Genomic DNA, 20,979 nt, shown 5'->3' on the forward strand with positions numbered 1-20,979 from the left:
GGGTCTCGGCTCTGCCCTCCTCGCTGGTAACCCGGGGCCATCTCCTCCCTGAGGCTCTGTCCCCTCATCTGCAGCACCCCATAGGTGAGGGAGGGCGGGAGTAGACGAGACCGTCCTCAGATCCGGGCACGCTGTGAATGACAGTGTGTCGCCTCTGTCCCCGTACAGCCTCTTTCTCTCTTCCTTGCTTGCCCGGTGACCCCAGCCCCTTCCTTCCTGGCCCCTGGCCACATGGAGCCCCCGTACATAGGGCGGCACCCTCATCGGCCAGCAGGCAGTCCTTATGGGGCCCCCACCCCTTCAGGGGAGGGGAGAGGAGGCTGCAGTGTTCCCAGAGTCACCCTCCAGCCGCATTGTCACTTCCTTCCTTTGCTGCCACCAAGTCCCTTTGGGAACTCCAGCAGGCCAGAGGGGCCCTTCTCCCAGGTCAGGGCCCACCCTTCCCCTGCTGGCTGTGGAGCCCTGGGTGCTGAGGGGCCCGTAAGGATGCTGCTGATGAGGGCCAGCTCCACAGAGGCCTGGGTCTGGGAGGACCAGGCCCCCCTGGTGGCAGCGCAGGCCCTCTTGTGGGAGAGATGTGCCCGGGGCCGGGAGCTCCCCTGGGCAAGTGCTGCCAGGGTCTCAGCCCGCCCCCCCCCGCCCCGCCCCAGGCCCTCCTCTGGTGAAATGGTTCAAGGGGACCAAACCCCAGACAAGTCAAGCCCACCCCTGGGTCCACTCCTCTCCTGGGGCCCGTGGGGCCTGGACTGGTCCATTGCAAAGACTTTCCTCCTCTCGAGATTCCCCTACTCTGCACAGTATAGCTCCCCACCTGTTAGTGGCCTTTAACATTTATTTGTGAAATGTTTTCATTTTAACTCTCATAATATTTTGGATAGTGACACAATCACACAGCTCAGAATTTTTGTTAATGTTTACTTATTGATTTTGAGAGAGAGAGGGAGAGAGAGAACCCCAAGCAGGCTCGGGGCTGTCCGCACAAAGCCTGACGCAGGGCTCGAACTCACAAACTGTGAGATATGATCTTGATTTCGATCAAGAGTCAGATGCTTAACTGAGCGAGCCACCCAGGCGCCCTCACATAGCTCAGAATTGTAAACGTACAAAACGGTTATAAGGTGAGATGTCTCCATATTCCCATCCCCTATATCCTTCCCCAGAAGCAACCAGGGGATCCTCACAGGATACTGGCATTTGTAAAAAGCGATGCTCATCCGAGGAATATACGTGGATAACGAAATGTCAGGCATCCATGAAGCCTCTTGCTGGAGGCGGTTGGGGACTCGGGCAGTCCTGTAAACAGAGCAAGTGATAAAGGACCTAACACCGTCAGATTGCCAGAATCCTCAAATCATGGAATCTCAGGATGTCGGAAAAGAGGAATGTCATGAAAAGCCCCGCGGTTTCTGGGGCACCCGCTGGGTGCCTGCCTGGCTGTGCTCCGCGATCTACGGCTTCCCCCCTTCCCGTGGATTCGGGGCAGCGGTAAGAGTCAACTTCTGGATTCAGACACCCCGGGCTGGGACCCCAGCTCTGCACCTTCTTGGCTGTGTGACATTGAGCAAGTTACTCTCCCTCTCTGGGTTCCATCTCCTGGTGTAAAATTGGAAGCATCACATGAGAAAACGCAAATATGGTGCCGGATGAGAGCCTGGCTTGTGGCTTGCACTCACCAAGAGGAGCGTTACTGCTCTTTGCACGCACGTCTCTCGTAAGCCTTCCCTGGCAACCTCCTGAGCGTGTGTCCCCTCCACTTCCAGGAGGGAAGACTGAGGCCTGAGGGATGGAGCCACGTGTCTGAAAATACAGATGTGAGTGACGCAGCTCCCCAGGGGCCAGGTGGTCTTCGCGCCCAAGCCCTCATCATCATGCCTGCCTTCTCCAAGATCCAGAAGCTCGCAGCTTCCGGTGCCCTGTCGGATGAGGGCGAGTTCTCAGCACCCAGGCCCTGAGAGGCTGCGGGGAAGCATCCCTCTCGTCCCCGCCTGGCCAGGCCCGTGCGGTGCTGGGATTCCCAGAGAGCCCCTGCCATGTGACTTGCCTCCGCCGTTGGTGGGGCCTTTGGGGGAGCAAGCCTCCTGGCCGTTTTCCTGGACATCCTACGGACTCGGAGAAGGGCCCCAGGGCAGCCCCAGGCCAGAAGAGACAGGAGCTGAACTTGACTTGCACTGCCCTGCACTCCTTGGAAGAGGGCTGGGCTTGAGGTGGGCCAGTCTCAGGGAACAGCTGCAGGAGCCATTTCCCCTTGCCTCAGTTTCTGCATCAGGCAGACGCTGAAGGGATGGTGCTGCCGGCTTCCTCTGGGGGAGGGGGGAGGGGAGAGGCTTCATGGGTGATGGGAGGGGCACTATCTATTGGTAAACATTTGGCCTGGTGAGTGCGCGCGAGGGCGGGCATGCCCTGTGAGGGAGGTTCCCGGTCAGCTGTCCTGGCCATCCCGTGGTCCCTGGGGAGGTCAGCAGACTCCAGCTGAGGTCTGGTGCAACTTCAGATACCCTTGAACAAGTGACTTCCCCTTTTGGGAAAGGTCAGTGGCAGCAGGGACCACAGACTCAAGGCCTCAAACTCTGTGTCCACTTACACTCTGAGACTCAGTTTCCTCATCTGTCAACAGGGGATACAATGGCTCTGCCCAGTGCCGTTGGTGAGTGGGGTGTCCCCAGGATGAGGGAAGGGTCCCAGGTCGGGTGATGGCCTGAGACGGATAGGGAGAAGTAGGACTGGAGAGCTGGTTTAGGGTGGCGGTAAATGCATAGTCTTCTCGCAAAAGGAAGTGGCCTGTGCCATGGGGGAAGGGCTCAGTGACATCCTGGAATGCCCTAGACACCCGGTCCTGGGGAGTCCACCACACGGTCAACACTGCCCTTGCGACCAAGGCACTTTGACCGGGTCTTCCCAGTGAAGCCCAGCCCTTCATTCCTGTGCGATCCCCTCCCTGGGCCTTTGCACCTGCTGACCCTTGCTCGAAGCTGCACCCTCCTGCACATGACTGGACCTGTCTGTGCCTCTGTTTCCCTCGTCTGTGAAGGAGTGTCTGCTAATGCATGTAAAGCACTTAGAACAGAGCTCGGCACCTGTGGAGGCCAACACACGTCAACTCACCACCCTCAGAGTTGAAAGCAGGGTCTCAAACAGGTATTTGCACACCCACGTTCAAAGCAGCATCACTCACGACGGCCACAGGGTAGCAGCAATCCAAGCGTCCACCGACAGGCCGTGTTGCATAAACAATGAAATATTCAGTTGGAAAAAGGAAGGAGAGTCTGACCCAGCTACAACATGGGTGACCCTTGGGGGCATCGTGCTGAGTGACATAAGCCAGTTACAAAAGGAATAATAATGCTGTTATGATTCCACTTCTATGAGGTGCTTGGAATAGTCCAGTTTACAAAGAGAAAGTGGAACAGTGATTGCCAGGGGCTCGGGGAAGAAGAAACGGGGAGTTAACGTTTAATAAGTACAGAATTTCATTCTTGCAAGGTGAAAAATGTTCTGGAGAGGGATGGTGGTGAAGTAATAATAATATTGCGTAATAATGTACACACCACCCAACTGTATATTTAAGATGGTCAAAATGGGAAATTACGTTATGCGTGCTTCATCAGAACTTTAAAAACCAACCAGCTGTCATTTCTGAGCAGAGGGAAGGGAGGCCGACTCGCTTTGTCCTGGGCTTCTGAGCCCTGGGCTGCCGGTGAGGAGCTGACCGCTACTGCTGGCCGGGGGCTGATACACCTGACTTCCGGGCTAGGCTGGAGGGGTCTGATGCCACTCTGCTCTGTCTGCTGTCCACCCCTCTCTTCCGGGTGGAGTGGCCTGCTCTCCCCTACCCATCCCTCAGGGAGGTGGCCACTGGGACAGCAGCCGGCAGGAACACCCCCAACCAGCGTCTTGATGCTCATTTCCTGCTGAGGGTGGAATCCTTGGCTGGCCTTCTCTGGAAGCGTCTGGCCTCCTGGGGAGGTTTCCTCATCTCTCCAGACGGGATAAAAGCGGCACCTGCCCCACTGGCTGTCGTCCCCTGGCCGTCTACGCAGCCCTGTTTTCAGAGGATTTCCCTTGTGTTGGGGGCTCCGTGTAGGAAGCACTTGACCTCCTATCTCAACTCAGGGAAAGGGGAAGTGAGTGGTACGGCCACAAAGGAGAAGGCAACTTTTCCCAACTCTTGGCTGCTGCCCAGGGTGAGGCCATGGAGAGGGAGCCCAGGCAGCCTGGGCATCCAGGGATGAAGTTGGCTGCCCAGCACCTGCCCGGTGAAGTGTCCGTCCTGTCTCTGCTGATCAGGATCCGGGGCTCTGATGGGTGGTGGGGTGTGTGGGCCTGACAACCCCCTCCCCCGGACACACACCCACGATGACCCAGAAAACTTCAGTTTCTCCAATGATTTCCCAATCTGTTTGGGGAGAGGAGAGGAGGGCTGGCAGGAAAGTGTGGGGATTGCACAATGTGGCCACAGGAGGCAATGAGCCAGGACCCCTTGGCTCCCACCCTCCTGGCCCCTGTCTGGCTGGATGAACTTGGGGGCGTGGCCTTTCATCCCCACAGTCTGTTCACCAGGGAGGAAATGGAATGACCCTCCCAGCCCCGGGGCACTGTGGCTCTGTCGGCTCCTCTGCAGTGGTCGCCGCCCCCCCCCCCACCAGACACTTAGGGAAAGAGAGTGTGGAATCCGTCTTACTGCCATTTCCTGAGGTCCCCCCACAAGTGCCCCCCAGGGACGGGATCTACAGCCAAGCCCAAGCCTGGTACTTGACCACCACTCCCAAGGAGGAAGAGGAAGCTCTTAGTGCAAAGGGCACCCCCAGCTCCCCTCTACCCCACCTACTCCCTGACCTCAGAGATCTTTGCCCAGCTGGTACGGGGAGCAGGAATCCACACGTTGGGGGAGAGAGACCAAGGGCAGAGGCAAACAAAAGGTTGGAAGGGGCAGAGGCTCGAGCAAGGAGTAAAAGGGAAGCCGGTGCCCAGCTGGGGAATTCCTCAATGACAACACTCTTTCCAGAAGGCAAGAATTCCTACAACAAGAAATGGGGAAGGGGGTGAGGCGCTGATGGTGGCTCTTCCCCAGCCACGCCCCCGCCCCCCAGCTCCGCCGGACCCAGAGAAAGGGAGAAACTGGGTTTGGATGAGGAAACTGAGGCCCAGAAAGGGGCCTGCCCTGCCCAAGGCCAGTAAGGACACGGCTGCACTGCGTGAGGATCAAGCCTGAGCTGCAGGGGTCTGGGCCTGGTGCCTCGCAAGACGTCCCGGCCCCACCCCAATCCCAGAAAGGGAAAGTGCCCCCGCGGGAGTCCGCAGCACGGTGTGCAACCTCGGGCGACTTGGAGGTCACGTCACCTTTCTGAGCCGTTACCCCCTTTCGAGCCAGGCTCGTGAAGGAGCGGATGCCAAGCCCCCAGCACGGTGCGCTGTGTCAGTAGCTGGCCAGCCCTGCGGCCCCCTTCCCCTCCCCGCCTCCTCCAGCAGCGCCGCCCCCCTGCCTCCCGGATACCCGGAGACGGGGCGCTCTACCCAGAGGGGGCAACCCTCGCGCAGCCCAGGGAGTCAGGGTGGGACGGTCCCCGGGACCCCGCGGGGAGAGAGCTCGGGAGCCGGGGCGGGTGCTGGCTCTGTGACGCGGGACAGAGGTCCCGAGCCCCTTCCAGCGGCCAATCAGAAGCCGTGGTCGGACAATGCCAGCGCCTGGCGGGTCCCCGTCCGCCCAGGGTGCGGTTCCCGCGCCCCCAAGGCGCGGCGACGCCCGGCCAGCCCCGGCACCCCGCCCGGGCTGGTGCCAAGCAGTGCCGCCCCCACTCGCCTCGGCGGGGCGCGCGCGACTCGGGACTCGGGGACACTCGGGCCGGGCCCCAGCCCGCGGGGTTTCCGCGCCTGCCGCGGGCGGGGCAGGAGGGCGGGCGGGGGCGGGGGCGGGGTCTGCGACTATTTCAGGCGGCGCCGGGCTCTGCGGGGACAGCGGCGGCCCGGCCCGGACACAGTAAGTGACCTCCACCCGCGCAGCGTCTGTCCCCCGCCGCTCCGCGCGGCTGCCCGCCCGCCTCCGCCCCGGGTTCCCGGCCGATCCCCCCCGACGGAGCGGCCAGGGCACGTCCGGACCGAGGGGCAGAAGGCTCCGAGGGCCCCAGGCCTCCGGCGGCCCCACTTCTAGGGAAACTGAGGCCCCTGCGCTGAGCGGCGGCGCGTCAGGGTGCAGGGGGCCCGGATTTGGTGCCCCCAGCCAAGAGCTCCGTCCTGCAAGAGGCAGGGGGGAGGAGTGTGGGGGCAAGGCGCAGGGGTCTCTGATCCTTCCGCAGTAGGGAGGCTGAAGGCGGTGGGGCTGGCTGGCTTGTGTGACCTAGGCCAAGTCACTCTGCCTGCCTGGGTCTGGGTGTCCTCACTTGGGGGGATGGCTGTGCCCTCCGTCTCTGGGCCGGGACAGAGGAGCCAGGGACAGAGACCGTGAGAGACTGTGGACCTCAGCCCTGACCCAGAAAGGAGGTAAAGGGGTGTGCGGTGCCTGAGAAGAAGCTGGGAGGCAGGGATGGGGTGGGGGGTGGGGTGCTGCTGGGCCACAGGCTGTGGTCACATGATATGACTGAGCCGGTCCCTGGTGTCAGCGTGCCTAGCCTAGAGCCCAGGCTTGAAGGGACGCCTTTCCCGCCCTCCTCCGCTCTACCCCAATGCTGAGGTTGGCTTCACAGACAAGGGGACACACGACAACCTCCCCTTCCTTACAAAGGCTGGCTGGGGGCCAGCACATGGCGGTGGGGTTTTGCCACTTCCTTCAGCAGCCCTGTGAGGTGGGGGTCGTCATCTTCATTTCACAGATGGGGAAACTGAGGCCAGTGAAGGGAGTTATTGCCCACATGCTAGTGAGTGGTGCAGCTGATCCCCTAGCCCGTTAACTTTCCACTGCACCAGCCGCCTCTGGAAATCAAGTCCCGGGACCCAGCCAAGGGGGCTGCTGCAGGACCTCAAGGTGTGAGAAAGATTTTGTGTCATAGAGGCAACGAGGCAGCAATGTCGTGTGGGGACCCGCAGGAGCCAGGTCTGGAGGCCGGATAGAGCCTAGCATGTGTGGGGACCGAGGAGGTGTGGGACAAGGAAGGGAGGGCAGAAGTGGGGCCTGGCCACTCAGGGTGGTGCCCCGTAGCCCCGGCCTGCTGGCCAGACCAGCTCCTGAGGGTGTGCAGTGTGACAACGGGACGGATTGGGAGAGGGCTGGGGCAGTGGGTGGGAAGGGCGGGAGAGCCTGGCGGCCTTGCACCTTGGCTTTGGGGCTCCCCGGAGCACCCCCTGCTTGGTCCTGGAGCGGAAGCCTCAGCCCAAATGGCACAGGGAGACAGCTGAGGTCCAGCGGTGTTGGACTCTGCTGAGGGCACTCGGTGAAGCCACTTGGGAGAAACTCAGGCCATCTGCCCCCCAAGCGGCTCTGGCCAAACTCAGGGGTTTGTGATGAGGCCCTGGAGGGATGTGGGGCGGGGGGTAGTTGGGCTGGTGGGGATGCAGCAGGGGCTGTGAAAAGGGTCTGACAGCCCTGATCCATGCCTGCTATGGGCTTGTGGCAAGCATCTCCCACACCCCTCCTCGCCTCAATTTCTCCTGCATGATGGATCATTCCATCTGCCTTGCGGAGTTGCCGCAGAGGTGAATCAAAGTCATCGTGTTCCATGAGTCACAACTTGTCGTGTTTGCTCTTGGGTGGTGGGGCAGGCACCAGGGTAGTGGATCGCCCCAGTCATCAGGGAGGCCTGATCCTATCTGCTCCCCATTCCCAGCCCTGCCTTGCTCCTCTCTCCTGGGCTCAGCCATGTTCCCCTCCACCGGCCTTGCTCTGATAATGGTTACGGTGCTGGGGCGGGGGTGCTGGGCACAAGGGGGTCCTGCCTCTCTGAATGCAGCCTGCGAGGCGGTGGGGGACAGGGAGGCAGGAGGACGCAGCACCAGGTGATCTGAGTTCCAGGCCCAGGCTGTTGACCGCAGGCACATTTCCCCGAGTCAGTTCTGTGTGATGAGGACAATAAATCCCCTCCTTGAAGGGAATGAGGAAGAGGCGTGATGGGCACCTGGGGAGGGCGTGGGAAGTGGAGGCTTTTGTGGTGACAATGTCACCAAGTTTGGGACCGGCGGGGTAAAGCAAGAGCCAGGAAGCCCGGCTTCTGGTCTGAGTTGCTGGGTGACCTCAGATAGCTCGGTGCCTCGTCGGGCCCCTGGCCTCTGCTGGCGTGTGAAAGCCTCTCTCTGGTCCTTTCCCACCCCTGGAAGTTTGAGGGGCACTACGCTTTCCAGACCTGAGCCCCAAAGCCAGGATGGCGGGTGGGGCTCTGCTCCCCTCATGGTCCCAGCAGGAGCAGCAGCCATGTTTCTGCTCAGAGCATCCCTCTGGGACTCCACACAGACAAGAAGAACCCGGCAAGGTGGAGCGGCCGCTGGTGCCGTGACCCTTGTGGACCTCAGTTCTTGCTCTGTGCAGAGGCACAGCAGCCCGGGCTCTGCCTCCGCTCCCAGGGTCTCACGGGATGCAGGATGGCACTCGCACCCTCCGGTCCTTTCTCCTGGCCCAGGAGGATTTGCCGAAATGAAGCGAAGGCCCCCTCTGCCTGGGACACCTGACATGCCCAGATTCCTCCCTGCCTCTGGTGATCTCGGGAGGGACTGGGCAGTACTGGAAGAGAAACCTTAGGTGCTGAGAAACTGGTGTCCGGGGAGGGAGCTGAATTGTTCGTGCCGCTCTGGGCCGGGATCACCAGACCCGGAAGGTCACACGGTGAAAACAGGCCAAGCAGGCTCATGGCTGCCCCTGCGGATGTGTGCTGGGGCCTGTCTGCTGCAGCCGCTCTTACCTTCCCTCTCCCCTTGCCTGTTGCCCGTCTGCAGGCCCGAGTCGGGGTGATGCTGAAGATGATGACCTTCTTCCAAGGCCTACCCGGCCAGCAGACTGTCCCAGGGGTTCCCGACCTCCCCAGAAGCTCCCAGAAGTTGCCCCCCGCCTCAGAGGTGGAATCAGAGGCCTCCATGTCGGAGGCCTCTTCTGAGGACCTGGTGCCACCCCAGGAGGCCAAGGGAGCCCCGGACAGGGATGAGGAGGAGGCTACCAAGAAGAAGAAGAAGAAGAGGCCAAAAGGACTGGCCAACGTGTTCAGCGTCTTCACCAAAGGAAGGAAGAAGAAGGGTCAGCCCAGCTCAGCAGAGCCAGAGGGCCAGCCCGAGTCCCAGCCTGAGCTGAGTGGCCCGCTGCCCACAGGTAGGCCGGGGCCCCGGGCGGCGTGGGTACCCGGGATCGGAGCCGGCGGGGGCGCCCCGGGCAGGGCTGGGGCGCATCCCGGCGAGCGGGGCGCGAGCGCGGGAGAGACGGGCTCGGCCCCGCCGCGCCGGGAGGAGGCCGACCCGCTGCCGCCCGGGCCCGGGGCGCGCGACGCCCCCTCCCGGGCGCCCGCTGACGGCGTGTCCCCGGCCCCGCAGCGGAGGAGCTCAAGGCGGACCTGGAGCGCGGGCGGCTGGAGGCGGCGCGGCCGCTGCTGGTGCTGGAGCGCGAGCTGCAGGCGGCGGCGGCGGCGGGCGGCGAGAGCGCGGAGGAGCTGGTGCGGCGCCAGAGCAAGGTGGAGGCGCTGTACGCGCTGCTGCGCCACCAGGTGCTCGGCCTGCTGCTGCGGCCGCTGGACGTGGCGCCCGAGCGGCTGCGCCAGGCGCTGGCGGTGCTGACGGAGCAGGAGCGCGAGGACCGCCGGGCGGCGACGGCGGCGGAGGCGGCCGGGGGCTCCGGGGCGCTGGTGTCCGCGCGGCCCCGGCGCTGGCTGCAGCTGTGGCGGCGCGGCGTGGAGGAGGCGGCCGAGGAGCGCCTGGGCCGCCGGCCGGCCGCGGGCGCCGAGGGCCTCTCGGAGGCCGAGCGCACCTTTCTGCACATGGGCCGCACCATGAAGGAGGACCTGGAGGCCGTGGTGGAGCGACTGAAGCCGCTGTTCCCCGCCGAGCTGGACGTGGTGGCCGCCTACGCGGAGAGCTACCACCGGCACTTCGCGGCCCAGCTGGCGGCCATGGCGCAGTTCGAGCTGTGCGAGCGCGACACCTACATGCTGCTGGTCTGGGTGCAGAACCTCTACCCCAAGTGAGTGAGGAGGCCGCGCTGGGAGCGGTGCTCGGCGAGTCTCTGCCGTCTGTCTGGCCCCGGAGACTCAAAGGAGCAGGGCCCGCGCTGCTTTGCACTCGGAACCCTTCGTTTCCTGGCTTCGGCCACCTTCCACAGCTGGGGAAACCGAGCCGCCGAGAACGGCAGGAACTTCGTCATTCGCTCCTGAGCTCCCATCCTGAGGAGGGGGCCAGGTGGTGACCATCCAGGGCAGGGAGGGCGGTGGCAGAGGAGACCGGGGACCGTGGGAACCAGGAGCAGGGGCCCTGACCAGCCTGAGTCACTTGAGGAAGCCGTCCAGGAGGTGGTGGAGGAGGAGGAAGAGGAGGGAAGGGAGGGGGAACCAAATTCTGCCCGTGGCCGGAAGTAAGAGAGGCAGGCAGGCGAGGGGACACGGCAGGCCTGGAAGAAACTGGAGAATGATGTCCCCGCCAAAGGAGTCATCTTCCACCGCCCAGAGGCTGAGCCCTGACACGTTCTGGCAGCTGTGCAGAGCTTGCCGGTGTTTGGATTTACCCGGCAGGCTATGGGGCGCTCCCAGGGGTGCGGCAGGGCTGTGTGGCCATCGAGCCGGGTCACCCCGTGAGCCCACTGCAGAGCTGGGTTCTGGCCACTGAGGCCCAGGGCTCCCCGGGTGGGAGGCTGGCTCTGCTAACAGAGTGCCTCGGGGTGTCTCGGGTCTCCTCTGATTGACCCAGACTCCGCGGGGTCCTGAGCGCATCTGTCATTTGTACAAGCAGGGTGAGGAAAGACTGGCAGCGCCGTGTGGAAAGGGCCAGGGCACGGAATGCCAGGGGCTCCTATGGGGGCTGACCCTGGTCCCCAGTGTGAAGCCTGCAGGAAGCCTGGAGGTATAGACAGCGTGAGCAGTGTCTGAGGGTCTCGGAGATAAATCTGGGTGGCCAGGGGTCTCAGCTGGTGCTGGTGGGTCGGCCTCCAGCGGGGGGCGAGAGGAAGGGCCCTGCGGGGGCAGTGGGCGAGGCAGCAGGGTGCAGGGAGATTGGCATAGGGCAGGAGCTGTGGGAGAGACAGGCCGGTCGTGAGCCAGTTTCTTCTTGCTTATCCCAACTCACCAGGAAACGCTGGGCACTTGCACCTCAGCCTTCCTGTCCCAGTGACCTCGGGGCTTTTGGCCTGGGGCCCACTGGGGTCAGCGCAGCAGGAGAGTGAGGCCAGCCGAGTGGAGCCGTGGGGAGAGGGAGTCTCAGGAGGTGCCGTCGGGGCCTTTGTGGCCAGAGCGGCCACAATGCAGGGAGCAGAGGCACGCAGCCACATCCAGACAGGGGAGAGGGGCAAGTGTCCAGGCGGATAAAGGCCTCTGAGGAAGTGCCAGGGCTGGGCAGTCCCTGGGGACCCGAGGTCCCACACGGGCGCCACAGAATGAGTGGAGGAGCTGGGGTGGGGCAGCCCTTCCGGCCGGGACCGACCCACCCTCCGGGGGCAGCAGGGCCAACCTGGGGGTGGCGGAATAGGGCTGGCAGGATGCCTGAGGCCAGCAGTGAGGGGATGAGGTCGGGGCGAGGCCGAGAGCGAGTGGCTTGTCTCACAGCCGCCACCAAAGGAGCCGGGTTTTATCTGTATGAGACGGAGGCCTTGCGGCAGGGAGGAGGCCGGAGTTGGGTTCGAGAGGCAGTTCCGCCTGCCGGCTGGAGGAGGGATTGCTGGGGACGAGGGTGGGAGCCAGGAGGCTGGAGAGGAGGCCTCTGCCATGACCCCGGGGAGAGCCGGTAGAGGCCGGGCATCAGGCGGGCTTCTGACCTGAGCCAAACTGGGCAGACAGAGACGGAGAAGCAGGGATGGGGGAGGGCGATCGAGTTCTGGGCCCGCCAGGGACTGAGGCTGCGAAGGCGGGCTCTCGCTCGGGCGAGGCGCCGAGGGGGTGCAGGCTTCCTCATGCTAGCCCCCCTTTGCCTGCAGTGACATCATCAACAGTCCGAAGCTGGCCGGGGAGCTGCAGAGACTCAACCTTGGGAGCCTCCTGCCCCCCAGGCAGATCCGGCTGCTGGAGGCCACGTTCCTGTCCAATGAGATGGTGAGTCCAGGGCGGGGGCAGCGGGGGGGGGGCAGGAAGGAAGCTAGAGGAGGCTCGGAGACAGGACGCAGGCAAGGAGCTTCACAGGGACTCTTCCACGTGGGCAGGGTGATGGGCTCCGTGCTACCCTAACCTGCCTCTCCTCCCCGCAGACCAGTGTGAAGGAGTTGATGGCCCGTGCCCTGGAGCTAGAGTGTCAGCGCTGGGCCCGGGATGTGGCTCCCCAGAGGCTGGACAGCCACTGCCACAGCGAGCTGGCCATTGACATCATCCAGGTAGCACGGCCGGCCCCTCGCGCTCTCGTACAGGCTGCGTGTGAGAAGCCGTGCACCGTGCGGGGCCCACGCCCATGGGATCCCTGCGTGTGCGCACGCACGTGTCCACTCCGAGCACCACCCGCCCCTTGTTCCCGCATGTTCCCCGGTCCTGGTCCGGGTGGGCTCTTGCTCAGCTCTCCCCTCACCCCTGCAGATCGTCTCCCAGGGCCAGGCCAAGGCCGAGAGCATCACCCTTGACCTGGGCACGCAGATAAAGCAGATGCTGCTCCTGGAGCTGGCCACATTCCTGAGGAGGTGGGTGTGAGGGGGGGGGGTCTGCCTAGCCACTCCTCTCAGAGCCGTCTCTCCTCCCTTGTGGCCCAGGTGGGTATCCCTTTCCTGCCTCTGGGGTGTCTGTCACTATAAGCAGGAGTCCTTTCTGCCCCCACACCTCTCCTGGGACCCCTGAGTGCCTCAGGTGATCTGACCACCCACCCCCTCCCACTCAGCAAGAAGCTCTCAGCACTGCAGCCTCCAGCTGCAAAGAGGACCCCCCCCCCCCCCATGAGGCTGCTGGCTTCCCTTCTGGTGGCGTGCCGTGTCTCCAGCCCTGCATTTCTCTTGGCTGCTCCCTCCCCATCCCTCACCCCCTCTCCAGTCCTCCAGCTATAGAGGGATCTGGAGGGAGGAGTGGGGGCAGCGGGAGCCTTGACCCCACTGGCTTTAGCGTGTGAAGCCCGTTCCGTAATGCTCGGGGGCCAGCAGCCCCTCCCTGGACTGCAGGGAGCCTGTCAACCGGAAAAGCACTCTGTAGACCCAGGGAGGCTGCTGGGCTGGCCGGAGGCTGCTATTGTCCGGGTGTTTGTGCGGGTCCGGCATGTGCCCCTTCCGGTTTCAACAGCTACCAGCGAGCCTTTGATGAATTTCTGGAGAGAGGCAAGCAGCTGAGAAATTACAGGGCCAATGTCATTGCCAATATCAACAACTGCCTGTCCTTCCGGTAAGGGCGCTAGGAGGGGTTTGTGGGAGCGGGAATCACTGGGCCTGCCAGCCTATTGGAGGGAAGGGCAGCTGGAAGGGGGAGAGGAGTTGCGGGGTTCGGGAGGGGGTGGGGGGTGCAGCATAAGCGAAGATGTGGAATTCGAACGAGCATGGCCTGTGAGTTGATCGGGGTCTGTAGGGGCAGCGGCAGCAACGTTTATCAAGTGCTGGTGGGCCAGCACTCCTGCGGAGGATTTATTTCTTATTTTATTCTCATGACACCCTTGTGAAGTAGGTGCAGTGGTTACATCTGTGAAGCAGATGTGGGTTAAGAGCATGTGGTGCAGGTGTTTCCAGGGGCTGAGAAGGGCTGGGTGCTGCCTGGGGCGCAGAGATGGGTTGACTTGGACTTGCTTCCACAGGGAATGGGGAGTCACGGAAGGTTCTAAAGTGAAAAGGTGGTTTAGGAAGATTTGCCGAGGGCATTGGGCTCTCTGAGTGTGGGGCTGTAGGTTGACCTCCCTGCCTCCATCCATGTCCTTCCAGGACAGCCATGCAGCAAAAATGGCAGACACAAGACCTCCCCGGTCACCTGCTGGGCCCCCTGAGTGAGCTCAAGAGTCACGGCTTTGACACCCTGCTCCAGAGCCTGTTCGGGGACCTGAAGGTAGAGGGAGCCCCCCGCCCTGGGATGCACGCTGAGCTTAGCATTGGAGGGGGACACGGAGGGGGCCCGGGAGGGGAGGAAGGGCAGAAGCCAGTGCCTGGCACTTGTGCGGCCAGCTGTTGAGGCCCGTGCTGCCCAGGCGATGGGGGCCATGGAGGGCTTTGACCTCGTCCCCACCACTTCAGCCCGGGCTTGGCCTCAGAGGGGTTGCCCAGGGCTGGGAGCTTTAGTGCCCCTCCCCACATCAAGACCCCGTCCTGAGCCTGCACGCTTTTTCCACAGCTCCCCCAGACCCACTCGCCCATGCCGGGTCCCCATGCCCGACTCCCAGCTGTGATGCCCAGAGCCTTTGATGGCCACTGCCTCATCTGTTCTGGGCCAAAAAATACGCAGAAAGCCCTTGGCTCCCGTAGCAGAGGGCGAGGCAGGGGTCCCTGGAAATGAAGAGGAGGGTTCCCTGCCTGCTTTCTGTGGGAGCCCGCCTTGTCCCTGCTGCTCAGGACAGGCGGCCGTGAGTGGCCAGCCAGTGGTGAAGGCCGGGCAGTGACCCTGGGTGACTTGGCACAGGTCTTTAGAGGCTCAGCCAAGCACAAACCCTTGTTTATGCAGGAATTTATTTATTTCAGAGGGGGCGGTGGAAAAGGCCCCAAGGCAGACAGATGGTTGTCCTGGCTCCAGAGCTGCAGCTGGTTGACCTTGGAGAAGGGTACACGGACCCTGTCTCCACTTCCCGTCTGTGAACGGGGACTTGAGTTCCCTGGGGAGTCCTCGAGACCCCCCCCTTGCCCTTGCACTGGGCCCTGTGTGTCCGCGTGCGTGTGTCTGCGGCTGGTGGCCCTTCCTCTGGAGGGCGTGACCAGACATCCTGCCTCTCTCCTGTCACAGCCGCTGTTTAAGAGGTTTACACAGACCCGCTGGGCCGCCCCCGCGCAGACCCTGGAGGAAATCATCTCCACCGTGGGCGAGAGGCTGCCTGAGTTTTCGGAACTGCATGACTGTTTCCGGGAGGTGAGGAGGTGCCGGGCTGATGGCTGGGCCCGGCGGGGTGGGGCGGGGCGGGAGGGACAGTCTGGACACACGCTATCGTGCACATACACACTCAGAAAACACACGCACACACACACATGCACACGTACCACTCTTTTGCTTGGCCTCTGCCCCTCCCCGGACTCCTGGCTTCAAGGCTTCGAGGGAAGGTGGTGAGCTCCCCAGCGGTGATGGCTCACGCGTCCCCGCCCGCTCGCCTCCCAGGAGCTCATGGAGGTTGTACACCTGCACCTGGTGAAGGAGTACATCGTCCGCCTCAGCAAGCGGAGCCTGGTCCTCAAGTCCGCGGAGCAGCAGCAGCAACTGGCGGGTCACATCCTGGCCAATGCCGAGCTCATCCAGAGTTTCTGCACTCAGAATGTAAGCTCCTGTCTACCCTTCCCAAGCGCCACTGGGATGGGCGGCCCCTCCCCCCAAGTCCCTTCAGGGCCAGGCACGACCCCAGGCCACTCCAAACCCGATCGGTTCTGACCTGAACTTCTCTGAGCCCTTGGGTGCCTTTTGGGGAAGGGGCAGCCTACCTCCAACCACACCTGTGCCTGCAGGGCTCCCCAGCGACCTGGCTGCATCACGCCCTCCCCAAGCTTGCCGAGATCATTCGCCTGCAAGACCCCAGTGCCATCAAGATCGAGGTGGCCACTTATGCGACCTGGTACCCTGACTTCAGGTGAGAAACAAGGGCGCCACGGGACCTGGGCAGTCAGCATGGCCCTGCTGGACCCGGTCGGAGCCTGGTAGGGCCAGAGTCGGTCCCTGCAGGGCCGGTAGAGCTCAGATACTGGCCTTGAGGATGCAGTCCCAGCAGTTAGCCTGTGCTGAGGGCTGACCGTGTGCCCGACGCTGCCAGGACCTTTACAGCAGCTCATGCATCTGAAGCTCACTGACCACCTTATGATGCTGGTGAGGTCTGAGCTTAAGGAACTTGTCTAAGGTGACACAGCTGGTCAGTGGTAAAGCCAAGATGGCAAAGCCAGGTAGCTTGGCTCCACAGTCCATGGTTCTAGCCTAATATGATACTGCCCTCAGAGGGAAAACTGAGACCAGAGAGACTAGAGACCTGCTAGAGGTCATGGCAAGTCAGGAGTGAAGCTGGGGTTCACCACTGAGGTCATCCTAGGGATCCTCAGAGTGGAGGTGCAGCCCCCCGCTGCCTGAAGGTCTGGTGAACTAGGGCAGTTTTTTCTCTAGGCTGAGTCCTCTGACATGACAGGGAAAGTTTGCACAGTCTTGAGTTGGAGTGCTTAGCCTAGTCCAGCCTAGTCTAGTCTCTGGCTGATCCACTCCATCCATCCACCTACCTGTCTACTTATCTATACACTCATCCATCCATCCATCCATCCATCCATCCATTTATCCATTCACTCATCAACCCATCCACCCATCCATCCATCCATCCATCCAGTCATCCAACCAATCAATTATCCGTCCATCCATCCATCCATCCAAACACCCATCTACATGTCTACTCATTTACCCATCTGTGTAGCTATCCAGCCATCTGCTCATCCACCCTTCTACCTATCTCCAGCTGTCTAACCTTCCACCTACTCATTCATCCATCCATCCATTTAGCTACCTATTCATCTACCCGTCTACATCTACCCATGCATCCATTCATCCCATCCATCTACCCCCCCTTACCTACCTATCCATCCACTCATCCACTTACCCATCCATCCACCCACCCATACAAACACCAATATACTCATCTACCCATCCATCGAGGTATCCATCCATTTGGTCACCCACCTGTCTACCTATCCAACAATCCATCTACCTCCCCACCCACTCATTCATCCATTTATCCATTCACCTACCTAGTCATCCATCCATCTACTCAGCCATCCATTCACTGATCTCCCTATCCATCCATTTATCCGTCTACCCATCCGTCTGCTCACCAACCCACTTACCCATCCCCTCATCCATCCATCCCCTCATCCATCTACCCACCTGTCCCCCATCCATCCATCTATCCATCTACCCACCCACCCACATGTCCATCCATCTACCCATCCATCCTCCCTCGCTCCCTCCATCTACCCATTATTGAGTGGCCTCCTGCTTAGTACCAAACTCTGTTCTAAGTATATGCGTTACTTCTGCAATGAAGTAGAAGACAGAACAGTCTCAGTCCTCCCTCGTGTAGGTTGCAGCGTGATGAGAGTTAGTCATAATGAAGTGATCAGGCACAGAAATAAACTTACGAGCTGTAAGGATTGTTTAAGCAAGGTTGTGAATGACAGGAGGTGCTGACTGTAGAGATGGGAAATCTTGGGGGAGGTGACATTTTAGCTGAGACCCGGAGAGTAAGAAGGAGCCGCTCACCTCCAGAGTGTGGGGAAGAATATTTCAGGAGGAACAGCCAGTGCGGAGGTCTGAGGTGGGCAGGAGTTCGGTGCTCTCCAGGGAAGGACAGGTGTCCAGGTTGCTGGAGTACAGCGGGCAAAGGATCGAGTGAGTCCCCCTCACGGGCAGGGGCTTGGCTGCGGGGCCCTGTGGCTTGGGCCAGGTGCCTGGGGAGCTGGAAAGAGGGGTGAGCAGGGGTGTGGTGACTAGACTGGACTGACAGGATGCTTTCCTTGCCAGCAAAGGCCACTTGAGTGCCATCTTGGCCATCAAGGGAAACCTATCGAGCAGTGAGGTCAAGAGCATCCGAAGCATCCTGGACGTCAGCACGGGGACACACGAGCCCTTCAAGGCCCTATTTTCGCTTATAAAAGTTGGTTAGCTTTTCCTGCCACCCGACCTGCTTGCGAGCACACAGTGAGCATCGGGCACCACCCCCCTTGGTGGGCAGCCACCCACTTGGGGGCTGTTCAGACCAGCCCCCGCTTCTTGGCTCCTCGACAGGCTTCCGGCCTACTGCTGCTGCTTCTGCCCAGCCTTGGCTAAGGCACAAACCCCTGGGCAGCTAGAATTGGATAGGCCCCGATTTGTTTACCGGCCCAGCTCGGGGCGGGACACCCAGTGTGGGGAGCTGCATGGAGCTGGGCTCAGCGCGTCTATGGACTCGAAGGCAGAATTGGAAAGGCAAGGAGGCAAAAATGAACCCTTATCTGGGGCCTCGGCCTCCTGGGTCCTCCATGCACTGACAGGGGTGCCTCCATGGGTCCTCCTGGAAGTCAGCCTGAGGTCTGGACAGGGCAAGCCTGACCTCTGACCCCTTGGCCTCTGTATCAGTGTCCCTGTTGCTGCTGGAACACGTTTCCACAAACGTGGCAGTTTCAGTTGGAACTTATCCTTCGGTTCCGGAGGTTAGAAGTCTGACACAGGTCTCATGGGCTACAACCAAGATCCCAGCGGGGCGGGCTCCTTCTGGAGGCTCTGGAGGGGATTTCGTTGCTTTTCCCAGTTTTTAGAGGCTGCCTGAATATCGTGGCCCGTGGCTGCCTTCCATCTCGAAAGCCATCGGTGGCCAGTCAAACCTTTTTCACATCACAGACCTCAGACCTTCTCTTCTGCCTCCGCTCCTGTCTTCCAGCTTTAAGGACCCTTTTGATTACCTTTGGCCCACCTAGATAATCTGGGATCATCCCCATTTGAAGGTTAGCTGATTAGCAGCCATAATTCCTTACTTATGTCAGGTCCCTTGGCCGTGGACCCTGACATAATCACAGCTCCAGGAGTCAGGACGTGGGCATCTCTGGGGTGGGGGGGGGGGCACTATTTTGCCCACTGCAGCCTTCATGCATCCCTGCCCTGTAGGGCACCTTATCCTACCCCTCTGTCACCCCCCGCCCCCGGCCTCTGCCCACCCACGAGGCCCTCCAGTTCAGCCAGTGCAGTTCAGACTTAAGCATGCCTCAGCCGCGTGCCTCTGACAGTACTGAGCTGGGGTTTGTCCCCTCTTTCCAGGTACTGTGGCCAGGAGCTGGCCTGTGTAAATGGTGCACAAAGGCCTTTGTACATTTGTAGGAGTTAGTGTGTGTTAATAATGTCATTAATATTATTTTTGATAGTACTGCTTTTGTATGTAATGTACTCAGGACATGGTCCGGATTTTTATAGCTTAATATAAAAAACTGATTTCAGACATGGCTTGGAGTGATTTATTTGGGGAGCAGGAATGGGGGGCAGCAGCGGCTTTCTTAGCCTCCGGGGGCCTGGGAAAAGCCCATCTCCCAGGCTCTGGGTCAGACCCCCAATGTGTCTGATCCTACAGCGCTCCTCCCCCTTCTCACCCATAAGCATGAGCTTTGGAAGGGTCTGCCTTTGGAAGGGGCATGACCAGTCACTTCACTCTCTCGTGCCTCAGTTTCCTTACCTGTAAATAGAGGACCATAAGCCAGTTTGGCCTCCCCACTGTCCTTCTGAGGATGCAGGGGTAGGCAGTGGACCCCAGACAGTCATGTCAGCATCCCCACCCCCCCCGTAGGCCCCTGTGGGGACTCACCCTTGTATTTCTGGAACCGATCTCACAAAGCTGCAGCTGTGATCAGGGGAGCCCCACAATCTACCTTCAGAGATGGCCCCAGCTCACCTGGACACCAGTTCACCTGGCCCAGGATTTGGGGAGGGGCAGAGTCCCTGGGACCGGGGTCCCCTCCATTCCACATAGCTGAGGGAGGGTCCCCAAGGGAGCCATGTGTGGCGTCTGGGGCTCCTTGGGTGAATTCCAGAGGAGGGGAGAGGAGCCTGTGGAGGTGGGGATGGGATGGGATGGAGCCAGCCTCTCAGTGGGGAGCAAGGAGGGAGGGGGACAGTGGCCCCTGGACATCCTACTCCTCAGAGCTGGGGCCCCAGGTCCACGCCACGCAGATCGAGGGTGGGTTGGAACCTCGCTGCTCCCACGGAGCATGGGGTGGGAGGGGCAGGGGGTCCTGGGACCAGTGCGCCTGCCCCCCACTGGATAGGGCCTGCGGGGAGCTATGGCACCGGCACCCGGGACAAGCTGGAAACTTCAAATCCTTTGGGCCAGGCCGACCTGATGGACCTAAAAGCCCACCCTGGCTGCGGCTGGGATGGGTGGGGGTCCTCAGCACGGAGCTCCGCTCCCGACCCCAATGTGCCCCTGCACCCCCCACCTCCAGGAAGCAGAACTCCAGGAGGAATGAGGAAGAAGAGGCACAAGGGGTGGGGAAGGGACCAAGTCACTGGCCCTGGCTACCACCAAGGGTTCCACTTCAGGAACTTCCCCATCCCGCAGGAAAATCCCCTTAAGGGAAGAATTTGACCCTAGTGATGGAGTGAGTCACCAGGCTCAGGGCACAGAGGGGCGGCCTGGACAGGGGGCCTTCTGTGGCCACCTGCTCTCAGCTGTACATGGACATGGGGCCCCGTGTGAATGGGGAGTGAGGGGCACAGCATTGATGGGGCCCTCCACCCCTCCCCCATCCCTGCTGGGGGCGGGGCAGCGGGGAAAGCTGGCCAAGGCCGCCCAGAAGGGCTGACATTCCCTGAGGCCCACAAGAAACACAGAGCCACTAAATAAACAGTTCAGGTCCAAGTGCAGTGGGGTGATGGGTGGGAGTGACTCAGTAGAGATTAAAGCGGGTGGAGGGGAGTGCTCACGCAGGAGGCGATACTTGGTTTGGGACCCCAAACTTGGCAAGGCCACTTACACAGTCCTCGACAGAGCAGTGCAGGAGGTGAGGGGAGGGGAGGGGAGGAGAGGGGAGGGGAGGGGAGCAGCCCGGCAAAGGACGTGGGGTGGGGGTGGGAGCGGGGTGCTGGCAGGGTTCCAGTTCTAGGAGGAGCTCCAGGGTTGGGTGGTGAAGGTAGGAGGTGGAGCGGATCCCCCCGGAGAGGCAGGCGAGGGTCCGAGAACCTTAGCTGGGCCTGGGAGTTGGGGTTCACTCCAGCTATACGAGGAAAGCACTGAGGGTTTTGAAGAGGCAGTTGGGGCTGATGTGATGTAGGACTTGGAAAGACCTCTCTGGCTGCTGCATGG

General features: G+C 61.4%; 2 protein-coding genes across 6 annotated transcripts; one reads left to right on the forward strand and one right to left on the reverse strand.

Moving 5' to 3' along the window:
* Window positions 1–1,114: 1,114 nt before the first annotated feature.
* On the reverse strand, window positions 1,115–7,648 carry LOC102901107 (translation initiation factor IF-2-like). The gene is made up of 5 exons (XM_045060677.1): window positions 7,558–7,648; window positions 5,492–6,228; window positions 4,834–5,015; window positions 1,674–1,776; window positions 1,115–1,293 (listed from the first exon to the last, which is right to left on the reverse strand). Exons 1-5 carry the CDS (start codon window positions 7,646–7,648, stop codon window positions 1,243–1,245), a joined length of 1,164 nt encoding a protein of 387 aa, XP_044916612.1. The 3' UTR covers window positions 1,115–1,242.
* Window positions 5,845–19,120, forward strand: TNFAIP2 (TNF alpha induced protein 2). 5 transcript variants are annotated; one of them, XM_045060571.1, is made up of 13 exons: window positions 5,845–5,974; window positions 8,854–9,220; window positions 9,439–10,081; window positions 12,020–12,134; window positions 12,287–12,409; window positions 12,606–12,706; window positions 13,293–13,391; window positions 13,919–14,039; window positions 14,925–15,047; window positions 15,291–15,446; window positions 15,632–15,753; window positions 17,421–17,543; window positions 17,676–19,120. In XM_045060571.1, exons 2-13 carry the CDS (start codon window positions 8,869–8,871, stop codon window positions 17,815–17,817), a joined length of 2,220 nt encoding a protein of 739 aa, XP_044916506.1. In that variant the 5' UTR covers window positions 5,845–5,974; window positions 8,854–8,868; the 3' UTR covers window positions 17,818–19,120. The 5 variants fall into 5 exon arrangements, 4 of the variants coding, with proteins under 4 accessions (XP_044916506.1, XP_023111856.1, XP_044916507.1 ...); XM_045060572.1 differs by lacking the exon at window positions 5,845–5,974 and adding an exon at window positions 6,010–6,474; XM_045060573.1 differs by lacking the exon at window positions 5,845–5,974 and adding an exon at window positions 7,006–7,024.
* The last annotated feature ends 1,859 nt before the right edge of the window (window positions 19,121–20,979 follow it).

This window comes from Felis catus, chromosome B3, assembly GCF_018350175.1.
Source record: "Felis catus isolate Fca126 chromosome B3, F.catus_Fca126_mat1.0, whole genome shotgun sequence".
Classification (NCBI taxonomy): Eukaryota; Metazoa; Chordata; class Mammalia; order Carnivora; family Felidae; genus Felis; species Felis catus.